Consider the following 19,242-nt stretch of genomic DNA (forward strand, 5'->3'; position numbering starts at 1 on the left):
GCCTGAATATTAAACTAAAATACCTCTGTTCAGTTCACAGGAAACATCCTGACCAGGCTCACCTACGAATGGCTGCAGGAAGGAAGAAATTAACACCTCCCCTCCCAAGTTGGGCCGGAGCCAGGAAATATTTGCAACAACTTATCACCTTTTTTACTTTACCTTCTCACCCCGCCCTGCTTTGTTCTATAAAAGAAACTAGCATGCAGAACCCCAGCAAGGGGCTTTCCTGGTGGCGCAGTGGTTGAGAGTCCGCCTGCCGATACAGGGGAACGGGCTTATGCCCCGGTCCGGGAAGATCCCACATGCCGCGGAGCGGCTAGGCCGGTGAGCCATGGCCACTGAGCCTGCGCGTCCGGAGCCTGTGCTCCACAACGGGAGAGGCCACAACAGTGAGAGGCCCGCGTACGGCAAAAAAAAAAAAAAAAAAAAAAAAAAAACAGCAAGATGGTTCTTTGGGACACCTGTCCACCATCATCTCAGTGTGCTGGCTTTCTGAATAAAGTTGCTATTCTTGGCCCCAACAACTCGTCTCTCAATTTCTTGGCCTTTCATGAAGTGATCAGTACAAGCTTGGACTCGGTAACGCCATCAGAGCTGAGGGCAGATGGGGTATAGCTGAGGCACCTGTGCCACTTCCCTTTGTAAATCAAGGTGTGTCCCTCTCCTTCCCTGTCAGCCTGCAAATCCCCTTCTCTACCTCCGCTAAGAGACAAACACATTTGCAAGTTTCTAAATGTTACCATTTCTATTAATGCTTAGCAATATCCAAATAATGCTTGCAAAAAATGTGAACTACTATTAAGGTTAGAAATAGCAAAACAACTGTAATGCAACTTAGTTTTAATATACCTATAAAAATATTAAATTATCTGACCATCAGGAGTCACTTGTGATACATTTTACATTTCAAAATATACAGTATAGGGCTTCCCTGGTGGTAGAGTGGTTGAGAATCTGCCTGTCAGTGCAGAAGACACGGGTTCAATCCCTGGTCCGGGAAGATCCCGCATGCCACGGAGCGGCTAAGCCCAGGCGCCACAACTACTGAGCCCATGTGCCACAACTACTGAAGCCCGCATGCCTAGAACCTGTGCTCCACAACAAGAGAAGCCACCACAATGAGAAGCCCACGAACCACAATGAAGAGTATCCCCCGCTCACCACAACCAGATAAATGCCCATACACAGCAATGAAGACCCTACACAGACAGAAACAATAAATAAAATAGAATAAATATATTTTTAAAAATACAGTATAAGTAAGTAAAGAGTCTGGATAATTTGATAATTTGGATTAAACTAGTTCATAAGTTTGTCCCTGTTATATATAAAATCTCTTTTGAACTTTAGGATATATTTGATCCTTTCTATCCATAATTTTCCTCCTAGATGTGTAAACATAAATGACACACATAGTAAAACTCTTAGAGAGTTGGATTTCTATTTTTTAATTGTAGCGTTGCTTTCACTAAAAGTTGATTCAAAAAAAATCCTTTGTTGTTAAGACATTTTAAAAATGTGGGTTGGAAGGACCATTTGTGATTATAATATCTTACATATTTACAGTGTTTAAGAGTATCCAAATGCTTTCATATGCATAATCTTGATTTTCCTAACAACCTTAGTACAGAAGATAAGGCAACAGAAGATCAAAGAGTTTAAGTTCACATATAAATAGTAAATTTTAAACTGAGACCAAAATCTGGGCCTCTGTCACATAGCCCACTGGCATTTCCATCCCATCATGCTGTAAATTGGATTCCTATAGTGAGTAGGAGGATACGATAGAGTACATTTTAAAAGTACAGTCTAGGGTTTCCCTGGTGGTGCAGTCAGTGGTTGAGAGTCCGCCTGCCGATGCAGGGGACGCGGGTTCGTGCCCCGGTCCGGGAAGATACCACATGCCGCGGTGCGGCTGGACCACGTGAGCCATGGCCACTGAGCCTCCGCGTTCAGAGCCTGTGCTCCGCAACGGGAGAGGCCACAGCAGTGAGAGGCCCGCATACAGCAAAAAGAAAAAAAAAAAAAAAAGAGTACAGTCTTATTTTACAAGTCACTTTTGTAAGTTACTCATTCAGATTCCTCACTATTCTTTATGCTTTCCATGTACTTATATTCCTACCTATGTATTATGTTAAAGGAATTAGATAACCTCAAAAAAGTCGGAAAGAAACTTCAAAACCGCCTGCTGTGCTTTTCAAAGCAGCTCAATAATTCAACTTAAATAAGACTTTCATTTTTTTTAACTCTTATTATAGAAAACCATACCAAAAGTAAGTTCTTCATTCCACATTCTAAGATCTAACTTTAATCTGAGGGAAAGAAAGAACATGGGGATAAGAATATACTGATAGTATAAGGACAGAATTCCGTTTAGAAGTCTTGTCTTCGTCATTTGCAGCTCTCTTCCATTTCTACTCTTTTAGGGGGACAGAGCACACAAACTCAGTCCAGTCTTGCTGCCATGAGATTCATGCTTAAGCCTGAACTCATCCTTCTCTCCAATTAGGTCTACTCAGTATAGGGGTCTCCAAAAGACCCGGCTAAATCAGCACTTATAGTCACATAACATCTGTTCTGGAAAATGGAGTTCTTGGAGTCAAATAACCTTGTAAATTAACTGAAACACACAGCCCTCAGATTTTTTAAAAATGTGTGTATAGAGCCAACCAAATAATACATCATATGAGCAACTAAGAATTCATCCATTATGATTATAATTGCAATTCATAATACGCCCAATCTCCATCCACACGCTGTGAATTCTTACCACAGCCCGTGCAGCAAGTGTGGTAATCAGCTGTGGGAAAGTTTCCCAGAGAAATAAGTTTGAACTTCCACCTGTTCTTAAGAAGTGATAGAATGGAGTTGTGATACAGGGAAACCATAAATAAGTTTTGGGTTTGATGGCCACAGAATGTATGTGTACCGTATACCAATGTCTTATTCAAAGGTAAGTATTTGTACACTGTGTTGCACGAATGGACATATAAATGAATGAATAAATGAATGAGTACTGCAAAGGAATTCGGGAATTTGAACATGGCCAAAAAAACCCAAGTCCTGCTCCAGTGACCCAACCAATGCAATCTTCCTGCCACACTCAGTGGAGATCTCAAATCATCCAATCACATTCCACTCCTCTCTGCTTAATTATATGAACCATGGGCCCCACTGGGGTAGCGCGGAAACAAACAAGAAATGGAGGAGTCGGAAAACCCCCTAGAGCCTAGCTTTCATTTTTAACTTGATTTTTTTGGTTTCCAGGGTTGCTGCTCATTAAACAGGAGAAAAAGAGAAATGTTTGTAATGTTCAAAACACTTTGCATGTTAACTCATTCCAGATGCAAACAACTTTAAAGGCAAAAGTCACTAGAGGTGAGTGGTGAACAGGGCCTAGTTACCAAATGAGGTCACATAAAAACTAAAAAACACTAAAGAATAAATAGCCCATGCTGCCCAGGGGGATGAACAATGCAATGCAAGTAAAAGTTAAAACTAAATTACAGACTCTAATCAGCATTGCATAACACATCCGACTTATTTGCATATAATGCAATTATCCTGATAGGTACTGAACTCAACACACCCAGCTGTGTTAGTGTGTCTCCAAGGACGTGAGGCATTGGGCTTTTTCCCTGTGTGTTGGCTGCATTCCCTTATGACCATGACGGCAAATAAACAACCACTCACCAGCACTGCTAGACTTTGAACATTTGAAATAAAAGTGATACAGATCTGTGCATGGCTAGCATTTAGAGCCCCTCAGATGAACAAGAAACAGGCTGATTCTGGGTCAGTGCTCCATTTCTAGAACATTCTATTTGATTTTGTGTTTTAGAAAACCACAGTTGTTTTATGCTATATAAAGAATTCTTCTTCTGTATCTTTTTCTTCACCCTGGACTGGCAGAGGAAGGGTACATTTTGAGATTATCGTCCTGGAACAAAGGTCCCTTTGGTCAGCAAGTGACAGAGGATGAACGCTTTCCTTAAAGATTCTGTTGTTTTTGGAAGCAGCTGCCCCTAAGGAAGAGGTTGACAAGCAGGATGGTGGCTGGTGGGTCCAAAGATCCCTTGGAAATCTGCTCAGAAAAGATTGCCTGGGTCCAGAGCTGACCACGGTGAATCCTGTGTCAACATTCGTCTCTGCCTCTTGCTTCTCAAAGCTGTTTTCCCATCTGAGGACCTCTATTCTGGCCCCGGGTTCGAGGTGGAGAGAAGGCAGAGGCAGCTGGGAGTCCGTAGCTGGGCTGCTGGGCTGGGCTGAGCGGCCAGGGCTTTTCCACGAAGTGCCACTAGCGCTGTCTGACGCTGTCCGCCCACCAGGCTCAGGCCACTCCACCGACCCCACCTTGAACCTCCTGCCCCGGCTCCTTCGGCTTCTCGGCTCTAGGGTCCTAATCGCAGAGACAGGGGTCAGCCTGGAGCCCTGGGGGAGCGTGTCAGCTCCCGAGGTGCCATTCAGAAAGGCAAGCTCACCATTCCTAACACCAAGTCCTGGATTCAACTGGACCTATGGGACAAGGAGAAGAGGAACAGGTGTAACCGATGTTTTCCATTAACTAAGTGTCAAGAACAGACTACGTCCTATTCAGCCTTCTGCCATGCTGTGCCCATAGCAGACTTTCAATAAAGTCGGTTGAATGGAATAACAGTGACAAGTACAATCCTTCAAAGGGATGAGCTGCCACCTTTGCCTCCTGGAAGGTCATTTGACATTATATTCTACCTTTTTTTTTTTTTTTTTTTGATCCAATGAGGTCTTTTTCTTCTGGAAATGGAAACCGGCATGGCTAGTTCCATATTCAGAAATCGCTCAGGGTTGATATTAGACTATCCTATCTAGAGGAGTCTCTTGTCATTAATTTTTACTTGAGCTCCGGTAGAATTTTACAAGACTGACCTTTCTCTTTTACATATGAAGACTTCTTCTCCTTAACCTTCTATGTCAACACGTTCTTCTGGATTTTCTCCTTCCTTTCCATCACCCCTTCTCAGGGTCCACTGAAGGAGCCTCCTTCCCTGTCAATTTGTGAGAGGAGGTAGTTCTTCAGCGCTAAGCGGCCATCTTCTTTTTTCACTGTACACACTCTCCCAGCCAACCTCGTTGAATCCCCTGCCTTCAATTATTATCTAAATGATGAAGGCTTCTGAAAGTCTAATTATAGTTCAGATCTGTCTCTTAAGCTTCATACTTACCTATCCAACTGTCTTCCAGGCACAAGGTCCTAAAAGTCAACATGTCCCAAATTGAACTCATCCCCCTTCTCACCCTAAATCTGTTCTGCTTACTCTTTTCCCTGTCTTAGAACCTGGCATCGTTTGCCCCACAGTCACCAAGCAAAAGCATCATTTTCCCTTCTCTATCCCTCATGTCACGCATTCCCATGGACTCTTTCTCCCAAAGATCTCTCAGATCTTCCCGTCTCTCCATGTCCACTGCCATTAACCCTAGGCAGGCTGTCATCATCTCTAGTCTGAATTACTGCAACAGCCATCCGAAGGGACACCCCATGGATGCCCTTGCCTCCCTCTAATCCATTCTCCACTCCACTACCAGAGGAGCTTTGAAAACAGTTTTGATCATGTCACCGTCCTACTTCAAGTGGCTTCCTACTCTTCTTAAGAAAAAAATCTAAGCCCTTTAGTATGGGCTCCCACACCCTTCACAGTCTGTCCCTTCTTACTCCAGCCTAATTGCCACTTCTTCCACTTGCCAAAATTGAAATTTGTTCAATTCTTTGGACATTATTTGCTCTTTCTTAATGCCAGTGTTCGTGTATATTATTTCCTTTGTCTGGGATATGTCACCTCTGACCCTTCATACCTGTTGTTAACTTCAAGCTTACACATCATTTCCTCTTAGAAGCCTTCTCCATGTCACTGAATCTGAGTTAGGTACCCCTAAATATTGGCTCTGCCACTAATTAGTTGTGAGACTTTAGACAAGTTACCTAATTTTTCTGTGCCTCAGTTTCCTCATCTATAAAAGGAGATCATAATAAGTACCAATGTCAAAGAGTTGTTGAGAAGATTAAATGATAACAGGGCCTGGAAATAGTAGTGCTAAACATAAGTTGGCTATTATCATCATCACAAATATTATTACTAGCTGTCCTGGCAGCCTGTAGTTTCCATATCATAGTAGTTACCACACTATTTTGCACCTGTTTGCTCACTTCTCTATATCTTCTAAACTTTGCCAGCTGGACGTGCCGGGATTGTACACACCTTCTTTACCATTGTATCTCCAGTACCTAGCACAATGCCTAACACGTGGTAAGTAATCACTAGATGTCTGCTGGATAAATAAATAAAGCTTAATGCCTAACAAACCATAAATTATTTGCATATAGAAATGTATGGCCCCTAATTATTAGCCATTAGGTAGATACAAAGTCTTACTAAGAAACTACCACAGGACATTCATCCTGTGGATGGCCCTTTCTGCAGTCTTTTAAGAGAGAGAATATCAACTTTTCCTTTCTTAAGAGAAGTCCTTAGACGATATGGCAAAAGAAAGCACAAGATTATTGATGTAGAAATGCAGGCATGTGCAGTTGGAGTGAAGAATTTCCAGGAGAAACATAATGTCAAGTGGTTGAGATAAATCTCTTGAGAGAGAATAAAGCTCCTCTTGCCAAAAAGCAATTGAAATGCATTTGTAGGAATTCTGATCATTTAGAGCCCATCTTTCTAAGAAATATTTGTAAAATGTTACAAATTGAGAGGTAGGTGTTTTCGAGTTTCAGGGAACATTAGTAATTATCTTGATGAACAGGAAGATCATTGGTCATTCATTTGGCTCTAAACACTTGAGAAATAAGAGAATACACATCACTGAAACATGATGAAGCTGTTAAGGGGCAGACTGACATCATGAAGGGAAAATAATATTGTCTTTTGCTAAAAGTGATTCCAAGAGATAGCAAAAGAGGATTTCTCCTACACTGAAAAAAAAAAAAAAGATTGCATGGGAACAAATTATATAGATAATAAGAAACTCCAAAACAATGCCAAACTTGCTTACTTAAGAGTTGAATCTAGTCTCTTCCAATTAACTGATCTTTTGAAAGGTACTTATTTTAATTTATTAACCAAAACCAATGATGTTAACCCACCATCCTATAGCAGCAGCAACCTCTGAGCCATGCTTGCAAGGATTCCTTCAGGGCAGCATAAAGCAAAGCATTGAGTGAGAGCGGGCGTGTAGGGTTGGAAGTGTGTGTATGTGTGTGTGTGTGTCTGTGTGGGGTATGAAGAATGGGGAGGAAATGAGGAGAGAAACAAAGCGGGAGAAATAGAGTCTGAATGAGTGCCTCTGAGAGACTCAGAAATGAGAAAGGAACCCAGAAATGCTACAGAAGAAGCAAATGAATTACTCACTTCACGAGAGACTATCTTCTTTTATTTTAAATGGCTAATAAAGAACATCAAGATGATCTTAGCTAAAGGTCTGTTGATAAAATGAAAAGAAATATATGTTTGCTTTTGCCAAACTAGCTTCTGGAATATTTACTTTTCTGAAGAGAAACTTATTTCCTGACAACAGGCAGTTAATCAATCAACAAATGGTTCAGAAGCAGCTGTCTGTCTGGTACTCTACCAGACATAAACATTTACAATAAAATACCGAAAAGAGATGGCGAGTCATAAAGTCCCAATTTATATAGTACAAGAAAGAGGAAATCTATAATCAGTTGTGTGTTACAAAGTTTCGGTGTAAAATGTTCTAGTTAAGAATGCACTTATAGCAGATTTCACAGAGGAGGTGGTGCTTGCACAGGGTCTTAAAGGATAGACAAATGAAGAGGAAGAGAAAGACATCTCTGGACAAGGAACAGCTCAGGCCGTATATAAAGGCAGATATCCATAAAATGCAATATTATTCAGTCTGTAAAAGAAGGAAATTCTAACACATGCTACAACATAGATGAACCTTGAAAATGTTCTGGAAATAGATAGTGGTGATGATGAAGTACAGTGTAAATGTACTATTAAGTACCATTAGGCACTGAATTCTACCCTCAAAATGGTTAAAGTGATACATTTTTATGTTATGTATATTTTACGACAAAAAAATACATGGGTGCGGGAGTGAGCCTAGAGGTCTGGAAAGAAGGTTGGAATAACTAGAGAAGGAGGGAGCAAAGGAAACATTCGGGGGGGCCTGATTATGAAGAGCCTTGAAATTCGGACAAGTGAGTTTTAATTTTATTTGCTAACTTTTGCTATTGAGCTGACAAGGAACATAAATCCAGCCATCATTTAAAAATGTATTCAACAGGGCTTCCCTGGTGGCTCAGTGGTTGAGAGTCCGCCTGCCGATGCAGGGGACACGGGTTCGCACCCTGGTCCGGGAAGATCGCACATGCCGCGGAGCGGCTGGACCCGTGAGCCATGGCCGCTGAGCCTGTGCATCCGGAGCCTGTGCTCTGCAACGGGAGAGGCCACGATAGTGAGAGGCCCGCGTACGGCAAAAAGAAAAACAAAATGTATTCAACACTCCTGTGCAGGATCAAGCAGATGCCTGGAGCCAGAGTGAAGAGTTAGAATGTTGTAATAACAATGCACATTTGAAGTTAGGTGGGTTTAAGGAAGGAAAGAGAAAAAAAGAAATGGCTCCAAAGGGAAACTTGAACAGTTTAGGGGGGGGCTGCCTGAATGTGGGTCTTCCAAAAAGAGAGGCTTTAAAAATGACATATTTCAAAACCCGTGCAAATGGGAGGGTGACCAGAGCTGGAGAAATTGGGGGCAGGGCTGCAGAGGATGACTTTGGTTTTGTTTGGACTGAATTTGAGATGAGGAGATGTTATGTTTAAATGGTCTTACAGGGAGTTGAAAAAGCCAAAAGCTCAAGAGATAGAGGAGATGAAAATACAGGAGTAAGTTGAAGAAAGAGGACAACTAAATGCCCAGGATGGGCTTAATTTCTTAATCTTAGGGAAACCTTAAACTTAGGACAGTGGTTCTCAACTGGGGGAAATTTCACCCCCCAGAGGGCATTTGATAATGTCTGGAGACATTTCCTGTTGTCACAACTGCAGGGAAGTGGAGTCAGTTCTGGCATCTAATGGTAGCACTGAGGATGCACTAAATATCCCGTAATGCGTAAGACATCTCCCCCACGGCAAAGAATTATCTAGTCCAAAATGTCAATAGTGCCGAGGTTGAGGAAACCTGATTTAGGGGCAAAAAGAGTTGAAACTTTGAAAAATAATGTCCAAGTGATAGAGAGAGAGGATAAATCCTTTAATTAGAAGATCCAAATTATGGAAGCTCACAGAGGAGAAACTTTCAAGCAAGGAGTGGTCAGCATTTGTCAATACTGCTGACCCTGACCTCAGGCACCGGTGGCCTTAGAGAGAGCACTGGTGGCCTTAGAGAGAGCAACAACTCTTCTAGCATCTGCATGAGAGGTGGGGACACAGGGCAAACAGCAGCCCCCAAGATTGGAGAGACATACGAATGAATGCGGGGAGTCATGGCTTCCCGGAAAAGAGGATCCAAAGTGGAAACCACTGCAGGAACCAGGACGGGGCGAGGAAAACCTGAACTGTAATTGGCAAATAGCTGGAGGCTTAGTGTGGACAACTCTGAGGGTTAAAAACTCCAGGGGACCCAGTCCCGGCGGAGCCCCCCCCCCCAATTTTGTGAGATTTACCTCCAGGAGCATGACTAGACTCTCACAATAAATATCAGAGAAAAATCCCCTTGTGCTTCCGGAAAGAGAAGGAGAAAAGGAACCTTTTTTTTTTATTGAAGTATAGTTGACTTACAATGTTCTGTTACTTTCTGGTGTACAGCAAAGTGATTCAGGTCTTTTTCAGATTCTTTTCCATTATAGTTCATAACAAGATATTGAATATAGTTCCCTGTGCTCTACAATACGTCCTTGTTGTTTATCTATTTTATAGATAGTAGTTTGTATCTGCTAATCCTAAACCCCTAATTTATCCCTCTCCCCTCCTCTTCCCCTTTGGTAACCGTAAGTTCTTCTGTGTCTGTGAGTCTGTTTCTGTTTTGTAAGTAAGTTCATACGTATCATCTTTTTTAGATTCCACATATAAAGTGATGTCATATGATATCTGTCTTTCTCTGACTTACTTCACTTAGTATGAGAATCTCTAGGTGAAAAGGGACCATTTTTAAATACTCCGGAGCACTCTGTTCTTACAAGTCCTTCTCTCAGGGGAAACTAGTTAACCAGAGCCTAACATGCTGGCGTATTATCAGAGCCTAACTGACCTGGGTGAAGAGAAATACCCAACTCCAGCTTTCTCTAGCCTTCCATGTGAGAGAAGGGAAGTACTCAACTCCAGCCCACTCTAGCCATTCTCACCCACCTAAGCAAGGAGGAAAAAAAAAAAATTAAACACTTGCAAAATTCACAGTTCAAGGCATAGACTCACTAAGACGGAGACCTAATTATAGAATGCTTCCCCTCCCCCAACTCCTTACTACCACATTAATAAAGGCTTATTTGCAGCAGTTCCTATACCTGCTACATCATGCCTGGCTATCAAGAAAAATTTACAAGGCATTACAAAAGGTAAAAAGCACAATTTGAAGAGACAGAGCAAGTATCAGAAGCAGACATGGCAGGGATGTTGTAATTATCAGACCTGTAATTTAAAACAACTCTGATTAATATGCTAAGGACTCTAATGGATAAAGTAAACGGCATGCAAGAGCAGATGGCAATGTGAAAAGAGAGATGGAAATCCTAAAAGAAGAACCAAAAAGATAAAACAACAACAACAACAACACTGTCACAGAAATAAAGAATGCTTTTGATGGGCTTATTTGCAGACTAAACACAGCTGAGGAAAGAATCTCTGAGCTAGAGGACGTATCAATAGAATCCTTGAAAAAGAAAAGCAGAGAGAAAAAAAAAGCCTGAAAAAAAAAAACCCAGAACAGACTATCTAAAGATTATGGGACAACTAAAACAGGAGTGGTAGACAAATAATGAGAAAGAGAATGGAATAGAAGAAATGTTTGAAACAAAAATGACTGAGAATTTCCCCAAATTTATGTCAGACGCCAAACCAAAGATGCATCCACTAAGGACTGAGACAGCAGAATGAAAACTGCCAAGTGGAGAATAGGGTAGCCCAAGGTATGCATTTAATAAACACTTGGTGGATGGATAAACATTTGACATACCTGCTTTTGTATTCAGACATTCATTCATTTACTGAGCATCTACTAGGTACCCTAATATCAATCTCATCAAAAATACACATCCTAGGCTCTAAGAAGCATCAGACAGTGTGCGCTGACAGGAGGTTATGTGGGAAAAGACATGGAGAGACAGCTAGCAGCCTTCTTACACAGACAATAATTGTGCTACAGTTTCTACTGTACAAAGCACCTCCACGTATACTCTCCTTTTTGATCCTCATAATGCAAATTGTACATGTCAGTACCATTCGGTGGCTCTGTCAGTGACTGCTGATTACAGTCAGAATAAGATAGAAGCTAATTGGCAGAGCTTTTGCTCATTCACACTAGAATGGATTTGCCTACCATGTGCCAGATGCTGTTCTAGGTACTGGGAGTATAAGAGTGGACCGAATATATAAACAGCTCATGCAGCTCAATCTTAAAGAAACAAACACCCCAATCCAAAAATGGGCAGAAGACCTAAATAGACATTTCTCCAAAGAGGACATACAAATGGCCAAGATGCACATGAAAAGCTGCTCAACATCACTAATTATTAGAGAAATGCAAATCAAAACTACAATGAGGTATCACCTCACACCGGTTAGAATGGGCATCATCAGAAAATCTACAAACAGCAAATGCTGGAGAGGGTGTGGAGAAAAGGGAACCCTCTTGCACTGTTGGTGGGAATGTAAATTGATACAGCCACTATGGAGAACAGTATGGAGGTTCCTTAAAAAACTAAAAATAGAGTTACCATATGACCCAGCAATCCCACTACTGGGCATATACCCAGAGAAAACCATAATTCAAAAAGACACATGCACCCCCATGTTCATTGCAGCACTATTTACAATTGCCAGGTCATGGAAGCAACCTAAATGTCCATCGACAGACGAATGGATAAAGAAGATGTGGTACATATATACAATGGAATATTACTCAGCCATAAAAAGGAATGAAATATGGGTCATTTGTAGAGACACGGGTGTACTTAGAGACTGTCATACAGAGTGAAGTAAGTCAGAAAGAGGAAAACAAATATCGTATATTAACGCATGTATGTGGAATCTAGAAAAATGGTACAGATGAACGAGTTTGCAGGGCAGAAGTTGAGACACAGATGTAGAGAACAAACGTATGGACACCAAGGGGGGAAGCCACAGGGGGTTGGGGGTAGGGGGGTGATGAATTGGGAGATTGGGATTGACATGTATACACTGATGTGTATAAAACTGATGACTAATAAGAACCTACTGTATAAAAAAGTAAATAAAATAAAATTTTAAAAAAAGAGTGGACCGAAAAAGGTCCCTGTCCTCGTGGTGCTTACCTCCAGTGGCTGACCACATGCCTGATGATGTGGCCTCTGCCCACCTGCCCATCCTCCCCCGCCCGACCCCCTCCCTTCTCTCCAGCCACATGGAACCACAGGCGCTTTTCTGAACATGCCTGCTAAGGAAATCCTATTCCACACACTGTCACCCGCCATCTCCTCTGTTTGGAACACTTTCCTCCCTTCCCCATCTAGCTACTTCCTTCCGGGCCATCCAGGTCAGCCAGGCCCAGGCATCACCTCTCAGGGAAGCTTTGCCCATCACCCTCATTGGGTCTAGCATCCCCCCCTTTCCCCCCCACCTCACACACATGTCCATCCTGGAGGGGTTACACATGGGGAAGTTAACTTGTGATTAAAGCTCTCCCTTAAATAGATACTAGTTTCTTTCGCTGGTGGACATTAGTCATTTTTGCCACCCAGCATTTGTCCCCTCACTGATCTTCCTTGGGGACCCTTGTCCCCCACCTCCATGAGTGCCCAGAGAGTCTGAGTCCACAAAAAATCTCGGGATGCAGGGTAGCAGAGCCTTTGCCTCAGAACTAAGCTAATCCACCCAATCCCATTCCCCAGAATGCAATGATTGATTTAGAGAAGAGAATCGGATCCAAGTTGGTCCAATTGACGTGAAGTCCAGAAGTTTTGTTGGCCCATTGTAGGGTGAGGAACTCAAAAGGGTAGTCCTCAGAGCTGCTGGCAGCCAGCTGGCGACCACAGGGGCCCGTCTGAGGAAGTGGCGGAGCTGGGAGTCAGATCCTAAGCCTCAAGACTCAGGCTACTTACTTACAAAAGCCAGTTCATTTGCCCCCCCATCCTCTCTGCCCCCAAGGAAGTTTGGGCTGCGTTTTCTATCCGGAAAAATTCACCCCATTATAGGAGTGAAGTAGCTACAAGGTATTATCTTTTATAGTGTATTAGAGCCAAGCCTCTGTATATGCTTCCTTCAGGGACTTTTATAGGACACCAGAAACAGAAGTTTCCAGAAGATAATCGCCCGTTTTGCTGGCAAAAGCCTAAACTCATTAACGTCTTTATCCAAAAAACTATTCTTCACTCCCCAAATTTGACTTAACTTTCCAAAGGAACTAAGTTGTATAGCCGTGGTTCAGAAGTTAAAATGTCAGTTAGCCTTTGAAACAGAAATGCGTCCCCTGCTGCACACACATCTTAAATTTTTGCTTGACAGTGAGGTTTAGATTCTGGAGATGAACTAAGGCTGAAGGAAAAACTTTAGATGCCTTGGAAATTAGTGAGCTATGTAACAGGCATCTAAGAGAAACTGTGCCTGTCCACCTTATGTGAATGAGAAGGTAAATAATTTAGAGATCATCACATACACTATCAATATGACTCATGTTTTATTAATAACTCAAAGCTGATGACAACAAAATTAATCAAAAGGAAAGATAATTCATCTTCTAGCCTGTTTTTACGTTATCCAATAGGCCTTAAAAGGGTTACTGACCATTTCTCAAGGACAGAAATTTTGCTGTGAATATCACGTACACCTCCCTGCCTGCACACACTTACACACACACACGCACACACACATGCACACACCCACACACACACACAGCACTGGACTGCAGTGGTTAGCTGCCTGGCTTTGGAGCCACGTAAACACTTCCTCTTGTGTCTTGGGCAAGTAACTATTCCCTCTACCCCTCAATTTTCCCTTCTGCAAAACTTCCTATGTTGTAAGAAGGACTAAATAAAACAATCAATGTGAAATACATGCTCTAGGGCATAATATGAACAATAACAGCTAAAATTGCATTCTAGGCACTAAAGCACTTTATAAATGTCAGGTCATTTAGCAGAGATAACAACCTGTACTCTAGGAAGATGCTAATATTACCCTCATTGTGCTAATGAAGAACCCAAGGCTCACAAATCCCACAGCTACTAAAGAGCAAGGTTCAACTGCCGCATAACCCTTCATAAGAAGTGACACGTGGTAGCTGTCACGATTGTGCTTGCTTTCAACAGGATGCCTACAGGAGAAGGCTTTAACTTTAAGATTTTATTTTGAAGGGTTCTAACTATGTAACTTTATATGGGGTGAAATTTGACAGTGATTCAAGATGCTTAACAATTAAGTCAATAGGACGGCATACTTAACATCCCCAACCGTAATTACAGCTTCAGCTTCCTTAGGTCCAGATGGAAAGAACTAATGATATTTCTGGACCCAAAGAGTGGGCAAAGTATTTGTGTGTAGTTGAGTAGCATGATGAAAGGAAAATCTGAGAAGTCGGGTGCTGCCTGATTCTACTGAAAACTACTTGTGCAAGTTACCAGCTCACAGCGTCTGAACTTCCTTATCTGTCAGGGGAAGGGATTTATTAAATCAATGCGTCTCAACCACGTTACAAGCTATATATTAGAATCATCCAAGGAGCTTTTAAAACAATTACCCAAGCCAGTGCACCCCCAAGATTCTAATCTACCTGACCTGGGGTGCAGCCACGGCATGGGAACGTTTGAAAACCCCCCAGAGATTTTGGTGTGCAACCCAGGTTGAGAACCACGACATTAAATCATCCTTGGATGTCCCATCACACAGTTGCACGTGCATCTGAAGATCATAGAGACCAAACAGAAATACCTGAAGCAGAATCTTGTTGCCGTCATAGTCCTGTGTTTGCCACCGGGTGTGGCTGATGGGGACGCACGGATGGGGTAGAAGAGGCACTAACTGGCCAATCTCTTGAACCTTGAACTGCAACACTGAAGCCTCTTTGGGGTCCACCGACACTCCAGGGGGCAGCTGCTTCAGTGAGAGCTGCAGGGCAAAGCTCTCGGTGGAGTAGAGCGCGAAGAAACAGAAGCTGCTCTTCTGCAAGGTGGCTTCCCTCTGCAGGATCATCTCGTAGAGCCTGATGGCATCCTCGTAGTTACCAAAACTGCAGTAGAGCGTCACTCTCAGGATCTCGGTGCCGCAGTGCACCTGCCTCACGCCCCAGACGGGCATCTGGTTGTCCAGACTATAGAATTCCTGATTGGCGAGAATATAGGGGCACGGTCTTCCCTGCGCATTCTGGGTGGGGTAGCACTGCCACGGCCAATGCTGTAGGGAGTCGAGGACGCGAAACAGCCGCTCCTCTCCGAGGCTTTCGTGCAGGAAGAGCAGAACAGACATCCCCGGGAAGCGGGACCGCTTGGAGTGGCATTTGTCATAGTATTTCACTGGACTGACCCGCTCAGACACCAGAAAGACACGGACCTCTGGGCAAATGCAGTCCAGGAGCTGGTCCAGGGTTTGCTGCAGAAGCGAGCCATGCCCGGAGGTGGCCAGGAGGTGGACAGTCATGGCCGGAGGCTCCCGGGTCTCGTCCATCATGGGGGCCGAGGATGACAAAGGATGCACGCGAGCAGGGCCCACTGGTTCAGCTTCTGAAATGAATGGAGGGATTCCCACGTGCAGCCTTCAGCCCACCAGGAAGGCTTCAGGATTTCAGAGCCGCGCTCTTACCCTGTGCTGCTGGTCGCCGCTGGCCACACTCTGAGAGAATCTCTGCAAATCAGGCACAACAGCTTCCAGGACACACCACAGCGGCAGGCTCGATGTCACCCAGCCGGTGCATAATGTAACCGCGTGTGTGGGGCTGCGTTGGGCGCTCCCAGGGTTTCTGTTTGACCTAAAAAACCTATAATCCTGAGAAACACCCGAGTGGGTGGTTCTTACAGACACTCGGTAAAGGAAATGACCAGGCAAAAAGGAACATGAGTCGGCTCTGTGAGGCTGATAGCAATCTGTTTAGTTGAAAAGACATCCATTTTATGGACCCACAATGGGCTCTGATTTCCTCCTTACCTCCCTCCCTGTTTATAGTAAGCCACCTGAATACAATGACTGCTTTAAAACAATTCTCAAAACTTGTCTCTTTGCCAGGAATTTTTCCCCTTTGTCTTTTTATTTTATTTTTGAACAGTTGATGCCAAGGCATTGAAGAGAAGTTACTTTATCTAAATAATTTTGACTGTTCACTGAAAATGCTTCGCTCTGCTGCAGAGTCTGAGTGTACTCAAAAGACATTGATTCATGCCAAACCTTTAGAAAGAGAGCTTTCCAACGTCAATAATAATCATTGTTCATGTCTATTGAAGATTTACTACGTGCCCATCATAAACTGTTCCAGAGCTTTACATAAACTAGTTTAATCCTCCAGCAAATCTATGAAGAGACTATTATCCCCAAATTACTGAGGAAGAAACTGAGGCACAGAAAAGCTAAGTAACTTGCCAAGATCTTGCAGTGAAAAAGTGACCGAGGGAAGATCTGAACCCAGGAACTGAGTGGTCTCCCTGTGAACCACAGAGGAGGTGCCTCTCGGGGACCCGGATGTCCCAGACTGGATTTTTCTTCCTAAGTATAAGGAAAGGATGCCCAAGCAGGCTCTTGTTGAGGACACACATTTCCCAGAGATTGTGTGTGCTGTTGAATCTTAAACTGAATGATCTTCGGTAAGAATACCCAAGCTCTAAACATAACACTCACCCTAATGTGTTCTAAATATCCATTTAAAAATCATTTGCTACTCTGATAGCTCAGCTTCTGAAAACGTGGACAAGCACATTTTTCTAAACATAATTCATAACATAAGCAATTTATTAATGCTTGTAGTAGAACATGGTGTGACTTGATGTTTTACAAATTAAAAGGCACTTTTGTGATGAAAAATATAGTTTACTCTAACTTTATTTTATATATGTTGATTGCTTGAGTAGTAAAAGAACCAAATTTAACATCAAATATTGTTATCCGTGGAAGGGAATCATTTCTATTCGGATTTCCTTTCTAAATCTAACCTACACTTCTAATCATTTGCGTTTCATAAGTCCTATACCTTTGCATTGGAAAAATCTATCAATATAGTTTATTACAGATAAGTTGTTTTTTAATTACCACCAGTGATTCAGTAATTAAATTCATTTTGCTTCAACTTTCCCAGCAGCATTCAAGTTTTTTTTAAAGGCATTATAGTTCTGAAGCTTTTTTAAAACTTTGATTTAGGTTACACACTGGCGTTTGAAAGGCAATAACTTTCTCATCCCCCAGTATGACTCCCCTCACCTCTCCCCTGTCCATCCACACATGGAGATGACTCGGGCATTTGAGACTTTAGACACAGTTTTTGAAAACAGTCTTTGCAATCCTGGAAATAGCGGTAAAGATTGAGAAGAAAAATTATACCCCTGAGACAAAGATATTAACTCGCAACATTGTGTAGAAGGCAAGTGCTTATGCCCTCATATAGAAAAGGTTTTGCTCTTTTTGATGTTGTTGTAAATCTTCCATCCAGTGCGAAAACATTCTTTTTCCTTGTGAGGTTGTCAATTCTGTGAGGACCGAAAAGATTTCGTTAATCTGATGGCTGTCTAAGTGCCAAGAAACAGGGGCGTGGGACAGGGGGGCACAACCACACCCCTTTCTGACTGACTGCCTCTGCAGTTATTTCTCCAAGAACCTGAAATAGTGACCTCCCAACCTCACCTCCAGTGACGGCCTCCGTTCCTCACAGACCCCTCCACCCACGGCAATGGCCACATCCTCGGCTGGGCTCCACGGCGCTCTTCATTTTTGCACACTGCCTCTGCTGAAAGCACAGATGAATATGTTAGGGGAAGTCATCGGCTTTGCCGCCCAGTACCTGGACAGCTGACACTCGATTCTCTACCTTGTTTTTTCCCTGAAACTTGGCAAAAGATGCCCAGGTATCTGTCAGTCACCAACTCCTGGACAGTCCCCAACTGGTCCACTCCTCACAGCAAAGTGGAGAAGCTGGTGACAGGAAGCACCGGGAAATCTAAGAAATCAGCTAGTTAGGAGGATTTGTTGGAACCTGCGGACATCCTTCAGGATTTTTCCCTGCGGCAAATCTCAGAAATGTACGGGGATACATTCAAACACTGACATCCTACCCACACCCCAAGAAAACTTTGAGAAAGAGTTTCTTTCCCTCTTTATAAAATGTGTTTATTTATCCCACGTGCTGAGAGCCAGCCACTGTGCCCGGAGCAGAGGAGAGATAATCACCAAGTCTCGCTTTGGAAGAGCACCTTCAATTATGTCATCAGGGATCAAGGTCACTGCAGGATACCATGGAAACCCCTAGGAGGAGCCACCAACCTAGATGAGAGGGCCAAGGAAGCCCAAGGAAAGGAGATGCTATTTGAAGTTCTGGAAGGTGAGAAGAAAGGAGTCAGGCAGGTAAGGAGACTGGATGTGGGGAAGAAGGAGGGATTCCAGGGACAGGAAGCTGATGGGGACAAAGTACCCCCCTTGTCCCCATCAGGACAAGAGTGAGGGCCCTGGGACCCACAGGCTGAACTCAAGGTGGCTGCCGGGTGGGAAAAAAGAAGGGGGTAAAAAGCTGGAAAGGCAGCCGGGCTTCTCAGGTCACCGTAAAGGCTCTGGATTTTCTTCTACCAGGAACAGAACCCCAAAAGAGTTGACTTGAAAAAGGACCCAGTGATGGGTCCAAGGATCCCCCCAGCATGGTGCTTACAGGTGAGGCTGTCGGCCATCAAATAGGAAACGCTGGAGAAAGGAAGCAGCTGGGAGTGAGGTTGAGGGGTGCGGTTTGGACACAGTGAGCGTCAACGCCTGCAGGTCATCCAAGTCGAGATGGCAGGTAGTCATTTAAAATGGAACTTAGAGGAGAGCCACAGACCAGAGAATATGGGCGGGGAACCATTGGTCTTTGGGTAACCGTGGGACTTCAC

General features: G+C 43.3%; 1 protein-coding gene across 1 annotated transcript; it reads right to left on the reverse strand.

Moving 5' to 3' along the window:
* Positions 1-1,977: 1,977 nt before the first annotated feature.
* On the reverse strand, positions 1,978-18,410 carry FAM124B (family with sequence similarity 124 member B). Its single transcript, XM_004262642.3, has 3 exons — positions 18,011-18,410; positions 15,122-17,856; positions 1,978-4,518 (listed from the first exon to the last, which is right to left on the reverse strand). Exons 2-3 carry the CDS (start codon positions 15,854-15,856, stop codon positions 3,865-3,867), a joined length of 1,389 nt encoding a protein of 462 aa, XP_004262690.2. The 5' UTR covers positions 15,857-17,856; positions 18,011-18,410; the 3' UTR covers positions 1,978-3,864.
* Between the last annotated feature and the right edge of the window lie 832 nt (positions 18,411-19,242).

This window comes from Orcinus orca, chromosome 7 (assembly GCF_937001465.1).
Source record: "Orcinus orca chromosome 7, mOrcOrc1.1, whole genome shotgun sequence".
Classification (NCBI taxonomy): domain Eukaryota; kingdom Metazoa; phylum Chordata; class Mammalia; order Artiodactyla; family Delphinidae; genus Orcinus; species Orcinus orca.

Bases quoted from the DNA above. Each gene is read 5' to 3' on its own strand.
- FAM124B (XM_004262642.3), bottom strand. From the start codon at position 15,856: ATGATGGACGAGACCCGGGAGCCTCCGGCCATGACTGTCCACCTCCTG. The intron at 4,519-15,121 runs GTATTTCTGTTT...CTTGTCCCATAG, and splicing joins GCAACAAGATTCTGCTTCAG to GTCCAGTTGAATCCAGGACT.